Here is a 19,611-nt window from a genome sequence, read left to right on the forward strand (position 1 = left end):
TGATGAGACAAACAGCTACGTAATAACTATGTGAATTTACATACTATGGGGGCTCACAGAAAATAAAACAGTGGCATTTGTCACAAATAAGTATTTTATGTTGATTAATGTGGGAAACCAGTTTTTTTGGAAAAATATTCAGCCCTGGGATAAAAGGGAAAAAATAACTAGCCCGAAAGGAGTGCACTGGTCTCTGATTGTGCGTATTTTTGAAAATGCACCAGAATTGGGCCCTTCGTGTCCCTTAAGAAGCTCATCCTGATTTTCCTGGTGGAGAAATGTTGTTTGAATTCCTTCTTTTCCAGAAAAGACAGGCGTTTTAACTTCATTCTTTGTCCCTTGCCTTCTTCTTATCTCCAGTGACAATCAACTCCAAAACAATTGGGTCTTCTTCAGAAGACGTTTATGTATTGCATCATCTTCAATCCATTGCAGTTTCAGAATCATTTTCAAATTGCTTTTACTTTTAGATTTACCCTCGTAAATATAATAGCTAACATTAAAAACACACAAAAACTTAAATAAGCATTCATTCGTCTATTTACTAACCCAGCTAATACGGAGTCCACAACTCATTACGGACAAACTCCTGTCTGTTGTCGTATCCGTTTCTTGTGCAATTATTCTGTATTTACCCCTTTCTACAAATAGTCAGTCAGTCAGTCAGTCATTGTCCAACCCGCTATATCCTAACACAGGGTCACGGGGGTTGCTGCATCCAATCCCAACCAACACAGGGCACAAGGCAGGAACAAACCCCGGGCAGGGTGCCAGCCCACCGCAGGGCACACACACACACACCAAGCACACACACGGGACAATTTAGGATCGCCAATGCACCTAACCTGCATGTCATTGGACTGTGGGAGGAAACCCACGCAGACACGGGGAGAACATGCAAACTCCACGCAGGGAGGACCCGGGAAATGAACCTGGGTCTCCTAACTGCAAGGCAGCAGCACTGCCCACTGCGCCACCTTTCTATAAATATGAACAAACAAATTCAATTCCAAAAAAAATTATAAAATAAGCTACGGCAGAACGTGATTCCATAAAATTTGATAAGAATTCTATTTGATTCATTTTTCAGCAGCATTCTTTGCAAGGCGTCAGCTCAGAAGGTTGTAAAAGAGAACCTCTCAGTCTGATATACAGTGTGACATCCACGATGAGCTCATTGTTGGCAAAGAGCGACAGCAAATAAAAGAATATCACAAATTCTTTTAGTGCAATTGTGACAGGTAAAATAAAAAAGATAAAAACCACATATATTCATGAATGTAAAAGTATTGAACTTACACATCCCAGTTTGGAGCCGTCCGTAGCTGCTGAGTTAACAATGGAAACTGCAATGGAATAAGAAAACAGACATAAATCAAACCAAATACTCAAAGGCTTGATCCAACTTTTAGATTATGAATGACTATTTTTTACTTTTATTTTCCCCATAACTATCGGCAGTGACCACACTGACGCGGACAAAATTCTTGCTATCCCTCCGGGAAAAAAGAACCCCCCACAATGGTCTCTGTAATGCCTTAAAACTGACTAAAGTCATCGTCATCACTGTTTTTCGTATTTAACAAAAATCAGACTTTGCTTTAGAACTTTGATACAACAGAATATTTCAAATAATAACAGAAATGGGCAAAAATGACAGGACCCCAAATCTATTTTGTTTCACGACCTTTAGAATTTGCAAATCACAGAAAATAAGCAATTCCTGAAGCTCTCCAGGAGACTTCTGCACCTATCCACAGGTCAGGTCATCCTCAGCAAACTGCTCCAGTGGTGTCAGGGGGGTCTTCTCCAGACTGTATGTTTCAGTTCTTTCCATAGATGCTGAATGGGATTCAATTCAGAAGCTCACAGAGGGCCACTTCAGAGCAGGCCCATGTTTTGTTCGTCGCCATTCTTGGGTTCTTTTAGTTGTGTGTTTTGGCTCCTCATCTTTTTTGGAGGACCCATGATCTGTGACTGAGACAGAGCTTTCTCACAAGGGGCAGGACATTTGGCACCAGAATGTCTTGCTAGTCTTGAGATTTCATTGTTCCTACCGCACAGACAGACTCAAGGCACCCTGTGTCCCCCATCATATGAAATTCACGAAACTTTCCAAACACTTGTCAGCTCCATCCATAAAGTTGAAAGCCCCACCTTGTACTCTAGAACGCTAGAATATTATAATTATTATCTCTATAGTAAGCTAAACTCACATAGTAGTAGTAGTACTAAGAGTAAGTAGTAAATAGCACTGTCACGTACATAGAGTACAGTAGTGATGGGAAAATGAAGCCCCGTGAAGTTTGGAGGCTTTTTTTTGTTGAAAAAGATACAAAGCATTGAAGCCTGAATGAACAGCGAGCTCTGGTGGTTAACTGAGGTGATGGCACACTCCCAAGAGCGCAAGTGAAGCCGCACTCACTGTTTCAGTCTCATGTCACCAGTAAAAGGTCAGAAAAGTCTGTGTCCATTTAATTCTGCTGAGGTCCTTTTCCATTTATACTATTTAACTTTTTAATACCCTTTTCCGCTGTCAGTCGTCATCTGTCACCAAAGCTCTCCAAATCAGTCTCTCCTCACAACCCAACAATGTTGAATGAGAATGATGGATGTTATATACGCTACCTGTTAATTTAGCACCAAAGCTGTCAAACCAATAAAGCGTGCTGTGAAGCGGTGATGACGTTTGAAGCTTCAAATGTTACGGGTCACGTGACAGCTGTGTTTTGACACAAGCTCTGACACAGTGATTCGACTCACTGCACTTTAGATTGACTGACACAAGCTTCGGTATCATTTTCCCATTTCTAGAGTACAGTGAAATTCCACATATATACACATTTCAGTGTGTCATAAGGTACTCGACAGGCACTCCTGATGACAATGGCATGAGAACGCGCCCCCAGTAAGAAATGCTCAGGACACTGACCCCCTCCATGTCACATCATCACACTGACTGGCTGATTGCAAAATAGGCGGCATCCAGATCAAAAAAGCACAACCTTGCCCATTTAAACCTCTAGGTTTATAAACTTCAACTGCCAGATCATCAAACTGCACAGCAGTAGACTTTCTTTTCAGCCTTGTTACTGTTACCATGTACACTATAATTTTGTTGTTATTATGGTATAGCGCAGTGGTGGCGAACCTATGGCACGGGTGCCAAAGGGGGCACTCAGAGCCCTCTCAGTGGGCACGCGGGCCGTCGCCCGAGCACAGAGTTCGCTACTATAAAGCCAGAGGAATGCGGGGCCGGGCTGCTCCCTCACCGCTCCCCTCTTCACGCCGGGAGGACTTTTCTCACATCCCCCGCCCCTCTGCCCAGCAGCCCAATGGGAGCGCGTCCTTCCTGTCCTGTCTGGGGTAAGGCGGGCGGCACACATGCTGCTTGAGGGTGCGGCACGGACTGCAGCCTTTTGAGCCTGTGATTCCCGTGGTGGGGTTGGAGGGGATGTGGTATAGCGGGTCCACAGCTCAAAATTGAAAAGGCCAGTTTTAACAGATAATTGCCGCACTCGCGGCTTAAAGGGGGTTGTGGTAGAGTGGCCGGAGCGGTTTCCGGGAGCTTTGCGGGCAGTCCTCGCTTAAGCGCACAGGTGAGGAGTCATCCACATCTTTAATTATTGCCGGGAGTTGCTAATCGCCACACCTGATCCACGACCCCGTAATATATAATGGAAGCTTTGGGGGCAGAGCTTAATAGGGAAGACCTGCGTGAAACACTTGAGAGGATCGAAGGGATTACAAAGGACAGCACAGTTAGCTATGAAAATGAAATCCTTAAAGTGTGGAATTCTCTGCCAAATAATCTTAAGTCAATCAAGGCACTTGAGATCGCTTTCCTTACTTTCTTTGAAACATCTTATGCTTGTGCGCAGCTGTTTTCAGCTTTGAATTAAATCAAATCTGACACCAGAAACAGACTAACAGATGACCTGAGTGCTGCATGTGTTGCTCTCAAACTTACAAAGTATGAGCCAAGGTTAGACAAATTATCAGCATGCATACAACAGCAAAAAGCACATTAATTGTTCAAAAGCATACCGAATGCAAACTTTTACCTTTCAACAAAAAGTTGTTTGTATCATTGAAAGCTCTGTTATGATGTTTTTCTTTTAAGACAAAAGATGTTAATGTATGAGTGGCTTTTCTAAACTAAAAGCTCAGTAGATAGACAGACAGACAGAGCATCAGTATTGGCAGTTCAGTCCAATTTATCATCCAGCTGCACTCCCAGGTATTTACAGGTCTGTACCCTCTGCACACACTCACCTCTGATGATCACGGGGTCCATGAGGGGCCTGGGCCTCCTGAAATCCACCACCAGCTCCTTGGTCTTGCTGGTGTTCAGTTTTAGGTGGTATTCAGGTTAAATTGCCATGTTGGCACTTTGCGATAAATAAGTGGGTTTTGGATTGCAGTTTGGGCACTTGGTTTCTAAATGGTTCGCCATCACTGGTATAGCGGGTCCACAGCTCCTGTCAAAAAGGCCAGTTTTAATAAATAATCACCGCACTCGTGGCTTAGCGAGGGGGCATGATGGTGTGTGGCCAAAGCAGTTCCTGAGGAGTTTGTGATTGGGCATTTCTCGCCTAAGTGCACAGGTGAGAAGCGTTCCAAATCCCAGGAGCTGCCAATTGCCACGACTGCCACAATTTCATAAATAGAAGCGCGAGTCGCTCGCGTGCAGATGAGCTGGAAGCCTGGGTGTTTGGCTGGCACCCGGGGAGTAGTCGTAGTGGTCACTCCCGCTGAGGTTATTTTGAAGAGCGGGAGTGACCGGAAGGCGGATGACTATCCGCGTAAGGCCACAGAAGGCAGCAGGAGTCGGGACTTGGGGTGTGTATTCCCCAGCGTGGGCGCTCTGGTCGCTATGGAACCCAAGTCGCTGTATGGAGGAGCCTACCAGAGCCAGGGGGTCAGCTGAAGCAGGCAGAGAGAAAGTCAGCTGCAGGTGGGGTGACTCCACGGTTGAGAAGCCCAGACGGGAGAAGCAGGGGAGCCACCAAGAGGAAAGAAGACACCGGGCTTAGTGTTTTCAAAGGATGGCTTCCGGCGTCATTTTAACCTCATTGTTTTAAAGATTTTTTCTAATGGATTTTAACCTCCACTTTTCACTTCTGTTTTTATTGGATTATTTATTTGTTGTCTTTTGGAAAGCACTGCACTATTTATTTGAACACTTTCTTTTTGTTGTTGTTTTTCAATAAAAGCACAGTGCACTTTTTGCACCATCCCCTTGCTATGTGCCTCACTGCGAGCTAATCGGTGACATTACAAACGGTGTTGGGTTCAAGGGCTCCCAGACACAAGATGGGAGCATGCAGCGAACCTGCATCATCACAGTTATGCTTCCAATAATATTTATGCCGAAGGTTTGGAATAACACATATTAATGTATTCCATTCACCGGGTCTGTGGGCAGGGGATATTTTTGATCACTCGTGCGTTTTGCTGTTGGGGGCGATAATGGTGTAAACTTTCAACTTTCAGACCTCCCATTGTGTATTCAAATCTCACATTTTCATTTCCTACATGTAATACTTTACATTTGCTTACATTAAATTTCATCTGCCACAGATCTATCTGCCTGTATGCTGTCCAAGTCCCTCTGTAATGATTTAATGGATTGGAGATTGTCTGCCGATCAGTTTTAATATCACCAAATGCCTAAAAGATTTTAGCACCATAAACCTTTGCTTCCAATATTTATGCCAATTTTCACCCGTCTATATACTGCCTTGCACCTTGAGTTTCTACTTGATTTTAGTTTGATGACTCGTCTTTCACGTGGGACCTTATCACAAGGATCCAGAGAATAAAGATAAATCATATCATACACACCAATGCTTTTGTTGTTCCTTGCAGAATGACAACATATCAGTATAGTGACAAGTCAAGCAAAATGACACCTTTTATTGGCTAACTAAAAAGATTATAATATGCAAGCTTTCAAGGGAACTCAGGCCCCTTCTTCAGGCGAGATGTAACTCAGAAACTGGAATTCCCTCCATTGGTAAATCTTTAAGTGAGACATCTTAAATGTAAAAAATTAACAGACCTCTTCAGGCTAAGATTCATTTAACAAGAGAAAACAACAATGTATGGTCAAGATCTTTGGATAACTGTCCAACAAAGTCTTTTGAAGTTGTATGAGTTTTTCCATACAATGTGGGTCTGTAGACAGGTTGTCCAGGTCAGTGATGCAAACGATCCTCATATCTGGCCACAAGACCCATGTCTCTATTTACACCATGTTGTAATGTATTACATTTTAGCATGAGTTTGACTTCCCATTCTTTTCCCTCTTGCTATGTTTTGAAGTTGCCCATAAGCACTGTGACTTTAAAGTTCCTCTCACAATGTCCATGGCTGTTGAAGTGGGCCGCTACAGGAACATCTGTGTTGCCATGTTTAATGTGGCACCTGTGTAAATTCATTCTCTGGCGGAGTGTTTGTCCAATTTCTCCCACACAGAGTGCAGTGTCAGGACATTTCATGCAGAGAATTAGGTAGACCACATTAGATGATCTGCAGAAAAATGATCCCTTTATGCGATGTTCTAGTCGGCAGTGTGGTATAACTACACGGTCTGTATTATAAACTAACAAAATACCCGCGCTTCGCAGCGGAGAAGTAGTGTGTTAAAGAAGTAATGAAAAAAAAAAGGAAACATTTTAATAATAACGTAACATGATTGACAATGTAATTATTTTGTCATTGTCATGAGTGTTGCTGGCATATATATATATATATATATATACACACACACGCATATAAACATATATATACATATATATATATATATATATATATATATATATATATATATATATATATATATATATATATATATATATATATATATATATATATATATATATATACATATATATATATATATATATATATATATATATATATATATATATATATATATATATATATATATATATATATATATATATATATATATATATATATATATATATATATATATATATATATATACATATATATATATATATATATATATATATATATATATATATATATATATATATATATACATATATATATATATATATATATATATATATATATATATATATATATATATATACATATATATATATATATACATATATACATATATATATATATATATATACATATATACATATATATATATATACATATATATATATATACATATATATATATATATATATATATATATATATATATTTATATATATATATATATATATATATATATATACACATATATATATATATATATACACACACATATACATATACACATATAGCAAAATACCCGCACTTTGCAGTGGAGAAGTAGTGTGTTAAAGAAGTAATGAAAAAGAAAAGGAAACATTTTGAAAATAATGTAACATGATTGTCAATGTAATTGTTTTGTCACAGTTATAAGTGTTGCTGGCATATATATATATATATATATATATATATATATATATATCTATCAAAATACCCACGCTTTGCAGCAGCGAAGTACTGCCTTAAAATTTTTATTAAGAAGTAAATTAAAACTTTTTTAAATTGAGGGAAAATATACCAATAATTATTTGTTATGGATCTCTTTGTATGCCACATTGTCAGGTCAGCCCTCCGGTTGTAATCTGACCAAGTTGTGCGCTGAGCTTACTCTTGAGCATGCAACGTACAGTTGGCCGTGTGAAAAGCAATATTGTCACAAATCTCACAGCTTGGATTGCTGCTGTCATAATCGGTTTGAGTTTCATGGTTTGTTTCAATGACGTTAGTATTTGCAGGACTTGTGTTGAAGTGACATTAGGCATCTGTCAAGCGTTGTAAGCATACAACCGGTTTCATCGATAACTTCACATCCAGCTTTTGAGAGTTTAAACACTCATAAACATCAAAGTGTACACTACTCAAATCATCACCTGTGAATCTAAGATGTTTAAGAGGCATTGGCGGTTCTCTAAAGGTGTAAAATATATTCGCGGGTGAAGGACTGTGCTTAGCATATTCATAAGTAAGGCTGCTGCGCTACTCAGCATGCCTCCCATGTAACTGACTGGCTGCCCATATAAGGCCATTCTTCGGTACAGTGTGTTCATTCCTTTCCTTGCTTCGCCAAGGAAGCAGCCTTCTCACAGCTTCTGCACTGTTTTATAAATGAACGACATATAAGAAAGTCCTTTTTCCTTGCTTCGCCAACGAAGCAGCCTTTTAAATTTAATCCACGGGTTCTCCACTGTTTTATTGTTCATTTATTATGATTGTTATACTTATTGTGTAGGTATTTTACACTTAGTTTACTGTTCAGGTACCCATTTCCTTTATTTAATCCGCGGCTTTTCTGCTGTTGTTTTGTTCGTTAATTACGATTATAGTTATTTCTTGATTCCCTTTCTTTGCCTGACTGCCTGCCCATATAAGGAGCTCCGCAGTTCTTTTGTGAAGCAGCCTTTATATAGCTTCTTCCCTGTGTAATAAACGAACGCCACATAAGTCCGTCCTTTCTCCTTGCTTTGCGGTTCTCTACTGTTTTATTGTTCGTTTATTACGATTGTTAGTTATTGTGTAGCTATTTTAGACTTAGTTTACTGTTCAGATACCCATTTCCTTTATTTAATCCGCGGGCTCCCCGCTATTTTTTTGTTCCTTTATTACGATTACAGTTATTTATTGATTCTCTTCTTTGCTGACTGCCTGTCCATATAAGGCGCTCTGCTGTTTTTTTGTGAGGCAGCCTTTACACAGCTTCTCCGCTGTTTTATTCTCCTTGCTTCGCGGTTCTCTACTGTTTTATTGTTCGTTTATTACGATTGTTATAGTTATTGTGTAGCTATTTGAGACTTAGTTTACTGTTCAAGTACCCATTTCCTTTATTTAATTCGCGGGTTCTCCACTATTTTTTTTTCCTTTACAGTAATTCCTCGCTATATCGAGCTTCTACTTTCGTGGCTTCAGTCTATCGCGGATTTTATATGTAAGCATAACTAAATATATAACTAAATATATAATGCGGATTTTTCGTTGCTTCGCGGGTTCTGCGGACAATGGGTCTTTTTACTTTCTGTACATGCTTCCTCAGTTGGTTTGCCCAGTTGATTTCATACAAGGGACGCTATTGGTGGATGACTGAGAAGCTAACCAATCAGAGCACGCAGTTAAGTTCCTGTGTGCTGAATACAGTGTTAACCAGGAAGTCTCATCTCGCTCATTCAGCATCAATGTGTTTCGCTGTGTAAAGAGTTAACTTTTGTACATAGTCAAGCCCTTCATTATGGCTTCAAAACGATCTGCTCCTGCTACTGCTTCAATGAGGCTATGATTGTTTTTATTTAAAAAGTAGGAAAGGAATATAAAATCTACGGCCGCAGTGTCCTTTTAACCAGGGTGCAAAATGAGTTGTAAGTGGATGTAATAAGGCAGTAGTCTGGATGGAATCTGCTTTAGGGATTTGGATTGAAGTCTGCCGGAAGAAGAACAACGGCGATGATATACAGTTGCCTGAAGAGGCTCCATTAGAAAAGCTGTAACGCTCCCCTTTGTTGTGCAGTAAAACTAAACTCATCGTTATTGGACAAGTCGTCGTGTCATTGTTGGTGAGTAACTATAATTAATTTTCTACTTACAGTACTTAGTACATGTATGTACGTTTAGTGTCACTGTACACACATTTACTGTATATAATTTTTCTTGCATTGTACGTATTTATTGCTGGTGGCCTGTCTATTGTAATAGCTGTAACATATGTGATATCAGAGACAATCGATATATTTAAAATAATATTTAGGTTTTACTGTATATAAACAGTGTGTTTACATAAATAATTTCAATGAATCTTACCTAATATCTAAGAGAATACAAAGGGTTTATGCTGTATAACTGTGCGGGGAATATTTATAAACAGTGTGGGAGAATTTATAAGGGCTTAAAATATATAAAAATAACCATACAAACATATGGTTTCTACTTCGCGGATTTTCACCTATCGCGGGGGGGTCTGGAACGCAACCCCCGCAATCGAGGAGGGATTACTGTATTACGATTATAGTTATTTATTAATTCCCTTCTTTGGCCGACTGCCTGCCCATATAAGGCGCTCCACTGTTTTTTGTGAAGCAGCCTTTACACAGTTTCTCCACTGTTTTATAAACAAACGCCATATAAGGCCGTCATTTTTCCTTGCTTCGCCAACTAAGCAGCCTTTTTATTTAATCCACGGGTTCCCCGCTGTTTTATTGTTGGGAGCTCTTCCTTCTTCTTTTCTACGTACTGCGGTCACAGTCAGTTCACGTGATTACGTGGGAGGCGTGATGATGTCACACGCAGCTCCGCCTCCCATGGCCGTCCAGCTAACGTTCATTACAGTATATGGAGAAAAATAGGTTCCAGTTATGACCATTACGCGTAGAATTTTCGAAATGAAACCTGCCCAACTTTTGTAAGTACAGTGGAACCTCGGTTCACGAACGTCTCCGTTCACATACAACTCGGTTCACAACCAAAAAGTTTGCCAAACTTTTGCCTTGGTTCACGACCACACTCAGTATACGAACAAAGTCAATTTCCCTTTCAGTTTGTGCGCGCCTATGATTTCTGCACGTGTTGCATTTTTCTCAGTCAGACGTGCCTTCCTGCTGCTAAGAGAGAGAGAGAGAGAGAGAGAGAGAGAGAGAGAGAGAGAGAATAGAGCTAGCCACGTGCCTGCCTGCCTGCTACTGACTTGGGGGGTACAGCAGAGAGACAGGAGCCACGTGCCTGCCTGCCTGGCTGGCTGGTTCATTTCATTGTTCTCAGTCAGACGTGCGTGCTTTACTTGAGCTCTCTTTGTGCTCTACTGTATTTTGTGTGCTTTTGCAGTTAACTATGGCTTCTAAGCAAGTGAAGAGTGGTGAGAAGAAAGTTTTGAAGAAAATTGAAATCGAAGTAAAGAAAGAAATTATTGAAAAGTTTTGAGTGTGGCGTTCGTGTTACTGATCTTGCCGCCGAGTACAAGAAGTGAAAATCTACGATTTCGACTATTCTAAAGCAGAAAGAATCTATTAAAGCAGGTGATATTGCAAAAGGAGTTACAGCATTAACCAGGCAGAGGCTTCAAGTGCTGGAAGAGGTGGAAAAACTGTTTACCAGTTTACTCCTTTACCAATTTGAGAACCCTCATGCTTTCAAGCAGCACAATGTAAACAAAGCCAGACTGCCAGTAATGTGGAGGGCAAACAAGAAGGGTTGGGTCACAAGAACTTTCTTTTTGGAATGGCTGCATGAGGCTTTTGCTCCCACCAGCAAAACAGCTAAAAACACCAGAAACCCAAGAAATCACAAGAGAGAAAAGCCCTGAAGGAAAACACTTCATGCCAGAACTCGACTCATGCAAGGTTAGTTTTCTTGGTGGGTTTTGTATTACGGATTTTTCAAAAGTTAATTTTTCAGTTCGTAGCGTGAATTGTTGCAATGTTACTTTTCTCTTTTTTCAAATGTTCCTTTTTTTCCCGCTGTGCTTAAAACTCATTTTAAAAAAAGTGTTTACAGCGATCGGGCTGTTAGGCTAAAACAGCGTGATCTTGTTACTTTTTTGGTTGCTTGTGGTTGGTTTTTAAATACACTTCGGATTTGTTCTGTTCCTTTTTTTCCGCTGTGCTTAAAACTCATTTTAAAAAAACTGCTCCACATGCTGCTGACGGTGGGGTGTGTGTGTGTGCGCGCTACAGAGAGAGAGAGAGCGCGCGAGCGAGCCTGCTCGTGTAGCTGAGCAGGGAGCCTGGGTGTTTTGTGTCAGTGTTATTCAATGTTTTTACATTAGTTTACAATTACACTGTGCATTCTATGGTGTAATTAACTATATTTGTGCTTAATCTTTACATATATTTACATATTTACATACAGTTCGTACCATCTGGAATGGATTAATTGTATTTACATACAATCCTATGGGGGGAAACTGCTTCGGTTCACAGCCAACTCGGTTTACGACCAAAGTTCTGGAACGAATTATGGTCGTGAACCGAGGTTCCACTGTAAGCTGTAAGGAATAAGCCTGCCAAATTTCAGCCTTCTACCTACACGGGAAGTTGGAGAATTAGTGATGAGTGAGTGAGTCAGTGAGTGAGGGCTTTGCCTTTTATTAGTATAGATGTGGGCACACGTTTTACATCTTTTCTGTAGGCAGGGAGATGTGCCATTTTCTGTTGGTTCACTGAGGGAGCTTCAGACAATTAGTTGCTGAAGGTTTGGTGCTTGTCTGTATGCCAGAAGGGGAGGTTCAGGAAATACATTTTTCAGCGTTTTGTCATGGTTTACCATTGGCTGAAGTTCTTTTATCATTTTTTGAAGTGCTTCAAGATGTAGGTTGTAGGTGTGTGACGATGTGGGTTCTGGCTCCACACTCCCATAGCTGTTCGGGAGACCTTCAACCCAACACTGTCGGTAATGTTACCGATGAGCTAGTCAAGGGGATGGTTGAAAGTGAAACAGTGCTTTTATTTAAAAGAGTCAACAAAACAAAGTGTTCCTAATAAAGTGCAGTTCCAAAGTTCTTCAATAAATAATCCATAAAATGAAAACATGGAGGTTAAAATCAATAAGAAAAACAACAATCCTTTAAAACCGACGAGGTTAAAATGATCAGGAAGCAGTCTTAAAAACAAATGACAAACCCGGTGCCTTCATTTAAAGCTAGCGCTTCACCCATCAGGGCCCGGCAACAAGGAAGACACTCACTCTGCAGCTGACCTTCTTCCTACTACTGCTACTGCTGTCAGTTGCCTCACCGATCCTTGGCTCCGGTCGGCTCCTCCAGACAGCGACTTGGGAATCCCTTAACGGCCAAGTCTCACGTTAGGGACACCGCGTCCCAAGTCCCGACTCCCGCTAACTTCCGCGGAGAGTCCTGTACCTTCCCATTCACTCCCGCCCTACAAAACAATCTTCTGCGGGGGCGACCACAACCACTTCTCCCGTTCTCGGCGTTCGCTCGCCTGCTTCCTCTTGCACCGACTTGCTCGCCTGCTTCCTCCTTCCCTCTAACCTCCGTTCTCTTCCTTCTCCTTCGTTCTTTTTCCTCCCCCTTTTTCTTTTTTTTCTCTCCCGACTGACTCACGCTTCTTTTAAAATGAAGAGGGACCATGACAGCTGTAACATATTAGCCACAGGAGCAATCACGGATGTGGGCAGTTCCTCACCTGTGCACTCGGTGAGAAACGCCCACACCCCGAGCGTCCCGCGGCTCGCCAAGGCTCAACACCCTCTCGCTATGCCCGCTGCGAGAGTGGGGATTATTTATTTAAAAATAAATGGTCTTTGCTCAATGAGCTGTGGACCCGCTATACCATAAGGTGCATCCCTCTGACTGACCCAGACAACCTTTCTACAGACCCGCATTGTATGGAAAACCTCATCAGAAACTTCAAAAGACTTTGTTGGACAGTTATCACATCCAAAGATCTTGAACATACATTGCTCTTCTCTTGTTAAATGAACCGTAGCCTGAAGATGTATATTTTTTTTACATTTAAGATGTCTCACTTAAAGATTTACCAATGTTATTTGTCCTAATGTGTATATAAACACAAAACTCCAGTTTCTGTATGACATCTTACTGAAGAAGAGGCCCGAGTTGCCTCCAAAGCTTGCATATTGTAATCCTTTTAGTTGTGTCATTTTGCTTGACTTCTCATTGCATCCATAATGGCTAACACAGTACAACACCCTAGTACTACAAACATATTAGTAAAAACTCAATCTTCCCCATGTAAACCCACATGGACTGCTTACTAATACACGTTCTGTCGACATTTGATACTCAATCTTTTCTGTAATTATTTCTTTCATTAATTTATCAGTGATGCATGTTCAACTTACTGAAGCATCGTTGCCTGCATTTGCTTGATCATTTTTTATATAATGGAACAACTGCTTCAGAGCAGTTTACTTCTCAAAACGGAGGGGTGCAGGATCAAACTCGCGACCTTTCGATTCCCAGTCGGCGACTGATTCTATTGCGCTACGGAGGCAGTCATAATAAACGGGTGTCAATGTCGCACGTTAAGGTGGCTTTTTGCTTCTGCGGTTATATTTTTGAATAAAAGTGCAATTGTTGTGTTAGATTTGTACCTTCTGTGAAAACATTTCTTTTGATATTTGGACTTCAGGCTTCATACATTATATAGTTTATGCCTACATTTTGTCATCTACTACTAGAATATAAAAAACGTTTCTGTTTTAACAATGAGTTTACACAGATTACTGTAGAAACAGAACAGACATGAAATGCGTGTGTTCCAAACAACGATCTATTATTTCCACTCTAAAACTCCACTTCATTCCCAGAAAATCAATCAAGGCATGAGCTGGGAGAAGTTTGTGCATGTTCTAAGTCGGTGGGAGGATGGAATAGCCGGCTACTTGCAGCTTTTCTTTAATCGGCACATTTAGATTAACAAAAGACGCTGGCGGAGAGGTGAGAACGGTTTTAAGAAGCGATTTAAGGTGGGACGGATTTACGAGTTTTTTTCGTAGGCTCTGGTAATTCTAGTGCTAAGTAAACGTCACAAACAAAATGTGAAATTTTAATGGAACACATTTTTTTTCATGCAAAGAGCATCACAATTACTGCAACACTGATCATTTTACACACTGCCAATGAACTGTAAAACCTATTAAAAAAACTACTGCAACAATCTATTATGATATGTACAAGGTGCGGCCACTGACGAAATTCAGTAAATCATCGACTGTGCCAACTGCGCTTGAACTGGCTGCAGGCGAGCACACAGAGGTAAGCGCTGATGCTGGCAGGCTCGTCTAGTGAAATGGCTCAATCCCAGGGACAGTGATGCTGCAGTTCTTCCGGGGCCGGCAGTGATCATGAGCTGGCTGCACAACGAATGTACAGCACTGACAGATCAGCTCCGGCATGCTGGCAAACTGCTCTGAGGAGCTACTATAGCCAGCTGCGGCATTCAATGAATGTATGTCGCCGAAAATACTCGGCTCTGGCGTGCCGGCAAATTGTACTGGGAAACAACTTTAGCCGGTTGTGAAGTCCAATGAATGTATGTCGCCAAACATATGTTGCCGAATATACTTGGCTCCAGCGTGCTGCCAAATTGCACTGGGAACCGACTATAGCCGGTTCAGGCGGTTTAAGGGTTAAATAATCCTGTTCTGCATTGTCTGAATTGCAGTGAAAGTCAAAAGTAGTACAAGTGACAACTCACCAGATGGGAGTTTATTAATTTTGATGCTACTTCCTTGTGAGAAGCCACAGAGCAAAGATAGCAAAGCAGGTTCAGCTTGGTCCTCGGAGCCCCAGTAACCTTATCATCTGACTCCAGTGTTGAGCAAACTTGCTGCACAAAGTGAATCCACTCGTGATCCTTAAGGGATGCTAACTTTTCATCTGTAAGAAATAAAAAAAAGTTGTTGCAAACATTTTTTAAGACAGAAGTTACAGTGCATACGCAAAATGTATCTACTCATGTATTCTCATGGTAGCTATCATCAGTGTTGTGGAAGTTCACACCTCACAAGAACTCACTCAAAGTTCAGCGAGCTTAGACTAAAATGAACACATTCACATTCATAGTTCACCATTTCAATTTTGAACTAGTTCACGTTCAGTTCATTTTGTATTTTTAAAAGAGTGAGAATACACGACCCATGAGTTTACATTTTTCAATTTTGCATGCCTTAAATCAGGCAATTACAGTGTTCTTGAATAAAATACAATAATTATGAAGTTTTTTATTTAAATTTACTTTACTGAATTACACCCAGCAACAAACACGTATAAACATATATGCTAATATCCTCCTGGTCAAAAAAAGAAATTAAACAGATACAAGTATGAATATAAATGACCTCTTTATTTCCAACCATGTGACACAAATGGTGACTGTGGAGCCAGCGTGTAGGTGAACTAACTTATTACACTGCTGGTCAAAACTCGCGTCACATATCGTAAGTCCAACGGGGAAAAATATAAAGTAGCCTTGCGAGGTCTAACGTTTTCCTAAAAGTGAAAGCGGACCTTCACCGCGTGCTCGTGAAGTTGGGGTGCAGCTTAAGCACAGGCAGGCCGACACAGATAGCGCCGATTTGAGCACATCATGTGGCAAGCACTGGACAGTTATGTAAAGAGATTCCGAATTGGACAAAGAATAATAAATAATTTACAATACGCAGATGATGTCATTTTAATTGCATTGACAAAAGAAGATCAAGACTTGGTCAATAGAGTCAATGAGGCCAGCAGAAGTGTGGGTCTACAAACCAATATCAAAAAGACTACTAGGTTGAAATCAAGATTGATAAGCAGATAGTGGAACAAGTTGCAAGCTTCATTTATCTGGGATCCATCTTTTGTGAGTTTGGAGTATGTAGTCAGGATATAAAAGAGGCACCTTATTCTTAAATATGGAACAGATTTATCATATGGTGTCCCAAATACAGACACACAAAAAATACACACAGGTCATTTAAAAATTGCCCATCAGACATCTTTTCTTTGGCACAGCACTTATTGGAGGAAACCAACATAATCAATCGATTGATTGATTGAACATAATCACAAAGAGATATTTTCTTTTCGAGGTGGAGTCAAGAGGCAAGTTTACCTTTATCTTCACAATACACAGTAGGTTTATATCCAAAAAATAAATTCTCATTAATTAGATAAGATGAACTTTTTTTTAACCCTATGGGGAAATTCAGATGTATATAGCAGCTGAAACATAAAACCATGGATGAAGACGCACAAGACAGATAATACAGTCGATCAATCAGTCAAATCACAACAACAATCAATCGATCGATCGATAAATAAATAAATTAATAACTCTTACTGTTAGAGAAATTCAGCAGGCAGGCAGTCATACCATTAACCTTACTAACAATATTCACACTGACTCTTATTCCTATACTATAAATATAAATAGTGGTAGGCTGCCTTTTCTCAATATAAACACCTCAGTGTTGTCCTTGGATTCATTATACTTACGTGAATGACAGGGAACACTCAACATTTTGGAATCAAATTTCACAGGAACTATCTTCATGATCTAATGCAAAGAAAATGCAAGTCTTGTAAATATTACGGCTTCCCATTGTAAATCAAATGACCAATAATGCAAAATACCACAGATTGTTATATTAGGACTTATTGCTGGGACGACATTTGAAACATGAAAAATTATGAAAATAAATTTACTAAACAAAATGCATTTTTAGTTTTTTGTACAACCTCCTAGAAGCCAGGGCCCATATTTATCATGCATCTCAGAATTACTCCTAGGAGCTGTTCCAACTCAGAGCAGAACGTAAGAAGTATTTACGAAGCATCCTAGTCGCAGTCCCACTGAGGAGTAGGAACTGAACTAACACCCGAGAATAAATGATGTTACGATTTTCAGCATCCCTTTCCGAAAAATTGATACTTACGATGAAATTTGTAGTTTTCGGATTCAAAAGCGGAAAGATAATAATAACAAGCATCAAAGTATAAGGAAAACATAAAAAGGCAGGACATTCTGCTAAGCTGCACGTAAAAACATTATGATGTCACACATGCACGTCAGAGGGTCACCTTCCAGACTCTTTAGAGGTAAGCACTACCACTCCAGGACACAAGTGGGCACTGTCCTCAATAGTTTTGCACCCAAAGCTCAAAAACACACTCAATCAGGGCAACCAAGTCCACTCCTTCAGGCTCAGAGATTATAAAGCCAAGACGTCTCCGGCAGGGATCATCAGATTTCACCAAAGGTCGACCGGCGGATGAAGCTCCCACCTGACCATGTGATCGCTGCAAAGAGCCTTGAATTTCGATAGCTGCACCAAGCAATGTTGCCTTCTTTTGTTTTGTGTTATTTTGTTGAACTGCTGAGTGTATAAAGGGGGCGGCCCAGTTGTTGCCCCAACATTTCTTTGGTAGACATGTATGCTCACCTGGTCGAGAACAATGAATAATATTATAATACTGTATCAAACAACAAGATGAAAAAACCGACACACACACACATCCACCAAATTAGAGTAAAGCCTGATAATGGGCACATTTATTTAACAATGAATGCTCCGTGGATTCTTTTTGCATTGTGCACTGTGATTGCATTGTGATAGGCTACAGCATCCCCATGACCCTGTTCAGGATAGAACGGGGTTAGAAGATGGATGGATAGATGGATGATCCATAACCATACTATCAGATGAATCACCTTTCCGCCTGTTTTCAAAAACTGAAAACTCCTCATATATAATGAAAGTTTCACAAAAACTTCTCTCTGCTATTCTGCAGTCGCATTCACTCTTCCAGTGTCCCAATCATCTTCCACGTTGCCATGACGTGCTTCTCTCCATGATCCCCCTTATTCTCTGTGAGGCTCTATTTATCCAATGTCCAGCAGCCTCCGTCAGCCATCTTGAACCTTCCCGATCTTGTTAAATTCAACGGTAATGTTCCAGGAGTTCATGGAAAGCAAAGTTCAGCGTACAGCACCTGTGTAACACTGTCACTTACCCATCTGCCACCATTTGTCTAGACCAGTGTTTCCTAACCTCGGTCCTGGAGGCCCACTGTGGCTGAAGGTTTTTGTTCCAACCAGCTTCTGATTTAATTGGACTTCTGGGCTAATTAAGTGATGTGTTACTTCCCATGTTCTGTGTTTTGGGAACATTATAGAAATTAGAAAACTAAGTTTGGCAAAAAATATATATACTGTATGTGTATATTAAAATGTACCAAGCAGTTATATAGGAATAATGTATTTTTTTCTTTTTAACAATATTTTCATCTTGATTTCAGTCTACTTTTCTAGGTGTTGTAATTGTTTAATTAATCCATTACTTACTAATTAGTGGGTCTGATGCTAAATTCTGTGTTGTTTGCCAGCGTGTCTGCCCTGCTCATTTTTAATTGTCATTAATAAGATAATGAGAAGCATTCATGTTTAAACCCCCTTTAGGAATGGGTCTCTTTGAATTTTACGACAGAGTTGGGGGAGGAAGCGCCTTAAACCAGTTTAACAAGTGTTTCTCTGCTAAAGTCTTTTTAAACCCCCGCAAGAAAGCCAGGCTGCCTAACTGCTAAGCTTTACCTTAACATACGGTCGGGTATGGGGGGGGTCGGGTATAATTGGGGCAGGTGTTAAGATGTTCTATCTCCCGATTGGCCTGAAGTGTGGCTGTTTGGAACCGGCTTTAAGTAATATGATGTCCTATTGGCTCCAGGGGTTGGACAGAGAATCTATAAATTACTTGCTTAACCTCACACTCTCTATCTTACTAGCATCTGATGAAGAATCATCTCTTACCAAACTGATGAACTGAAAGGACAACACAATGGAGAGCACAGCTCGGCAGCCATATTAAACAGACTGGTGGCTGAAAGCTGACCACAAATGAGGACTTAACTAGAGACATTTTTAACTAACTAACAAGTCTGTGTGCCGCCTGAAACTACACATCACCATTTATCAGGTTGTATGGTTGCCAATATTCAAATGTACTTTGCATATTGTTATTATTTATGAATATCAATAATGCATTATTTTATGTGTAATTTAACTTCTGCTTGTCTTTTACTACACCTAAT

General features: G+C 40.3%; 1 protein-coding gene across 1 annotated transcript in view; it reads right to left on the reverse strand.

Moving 5' to 3' along the window:
* Window positions 1–19,611, reverse strand: part of ulk4 (unc-51 like kinase 4) — a 459,640-nt gene that overhangs the window by 365,163 nt on the left and 74,866 nt on the right. The window contains exons 14-16 of the mRNA XM_039736934.1: window positions 17,020–17,080; window positions 15,239–15,420; window positions 1,300–1,346 (exon numbers count right to left, since the gene is read on the reverse strand). Coding sequence (XP_039592868.1) covers window positions 1,300–1,346; window positions 15,239–15,420; window positions 17,020–17,080 — 290 coding nt within the window. The remainder of the gene's footprint in view (window positions 1–1,299; window positions 1,347–15,238; window positions 15,421–17,019; window positions 17,081–19,611) is intronic.

This window comes from Polypterus senegalus, chromosome 15 (genome assembly GCF_016835505.1).
Source record: "Polypterus senegalus isolate Bchr_013 chromosome 15, ASM1683550v1, whole genome shotgun sequence".
Taxonomy (NCBI): domain Eukaryota; kingdom Metazoa; phylum Chordata; class Cladistia; order Polypteriformes; family Polypteridae; genus Polypterus; species Polypterus senegalus.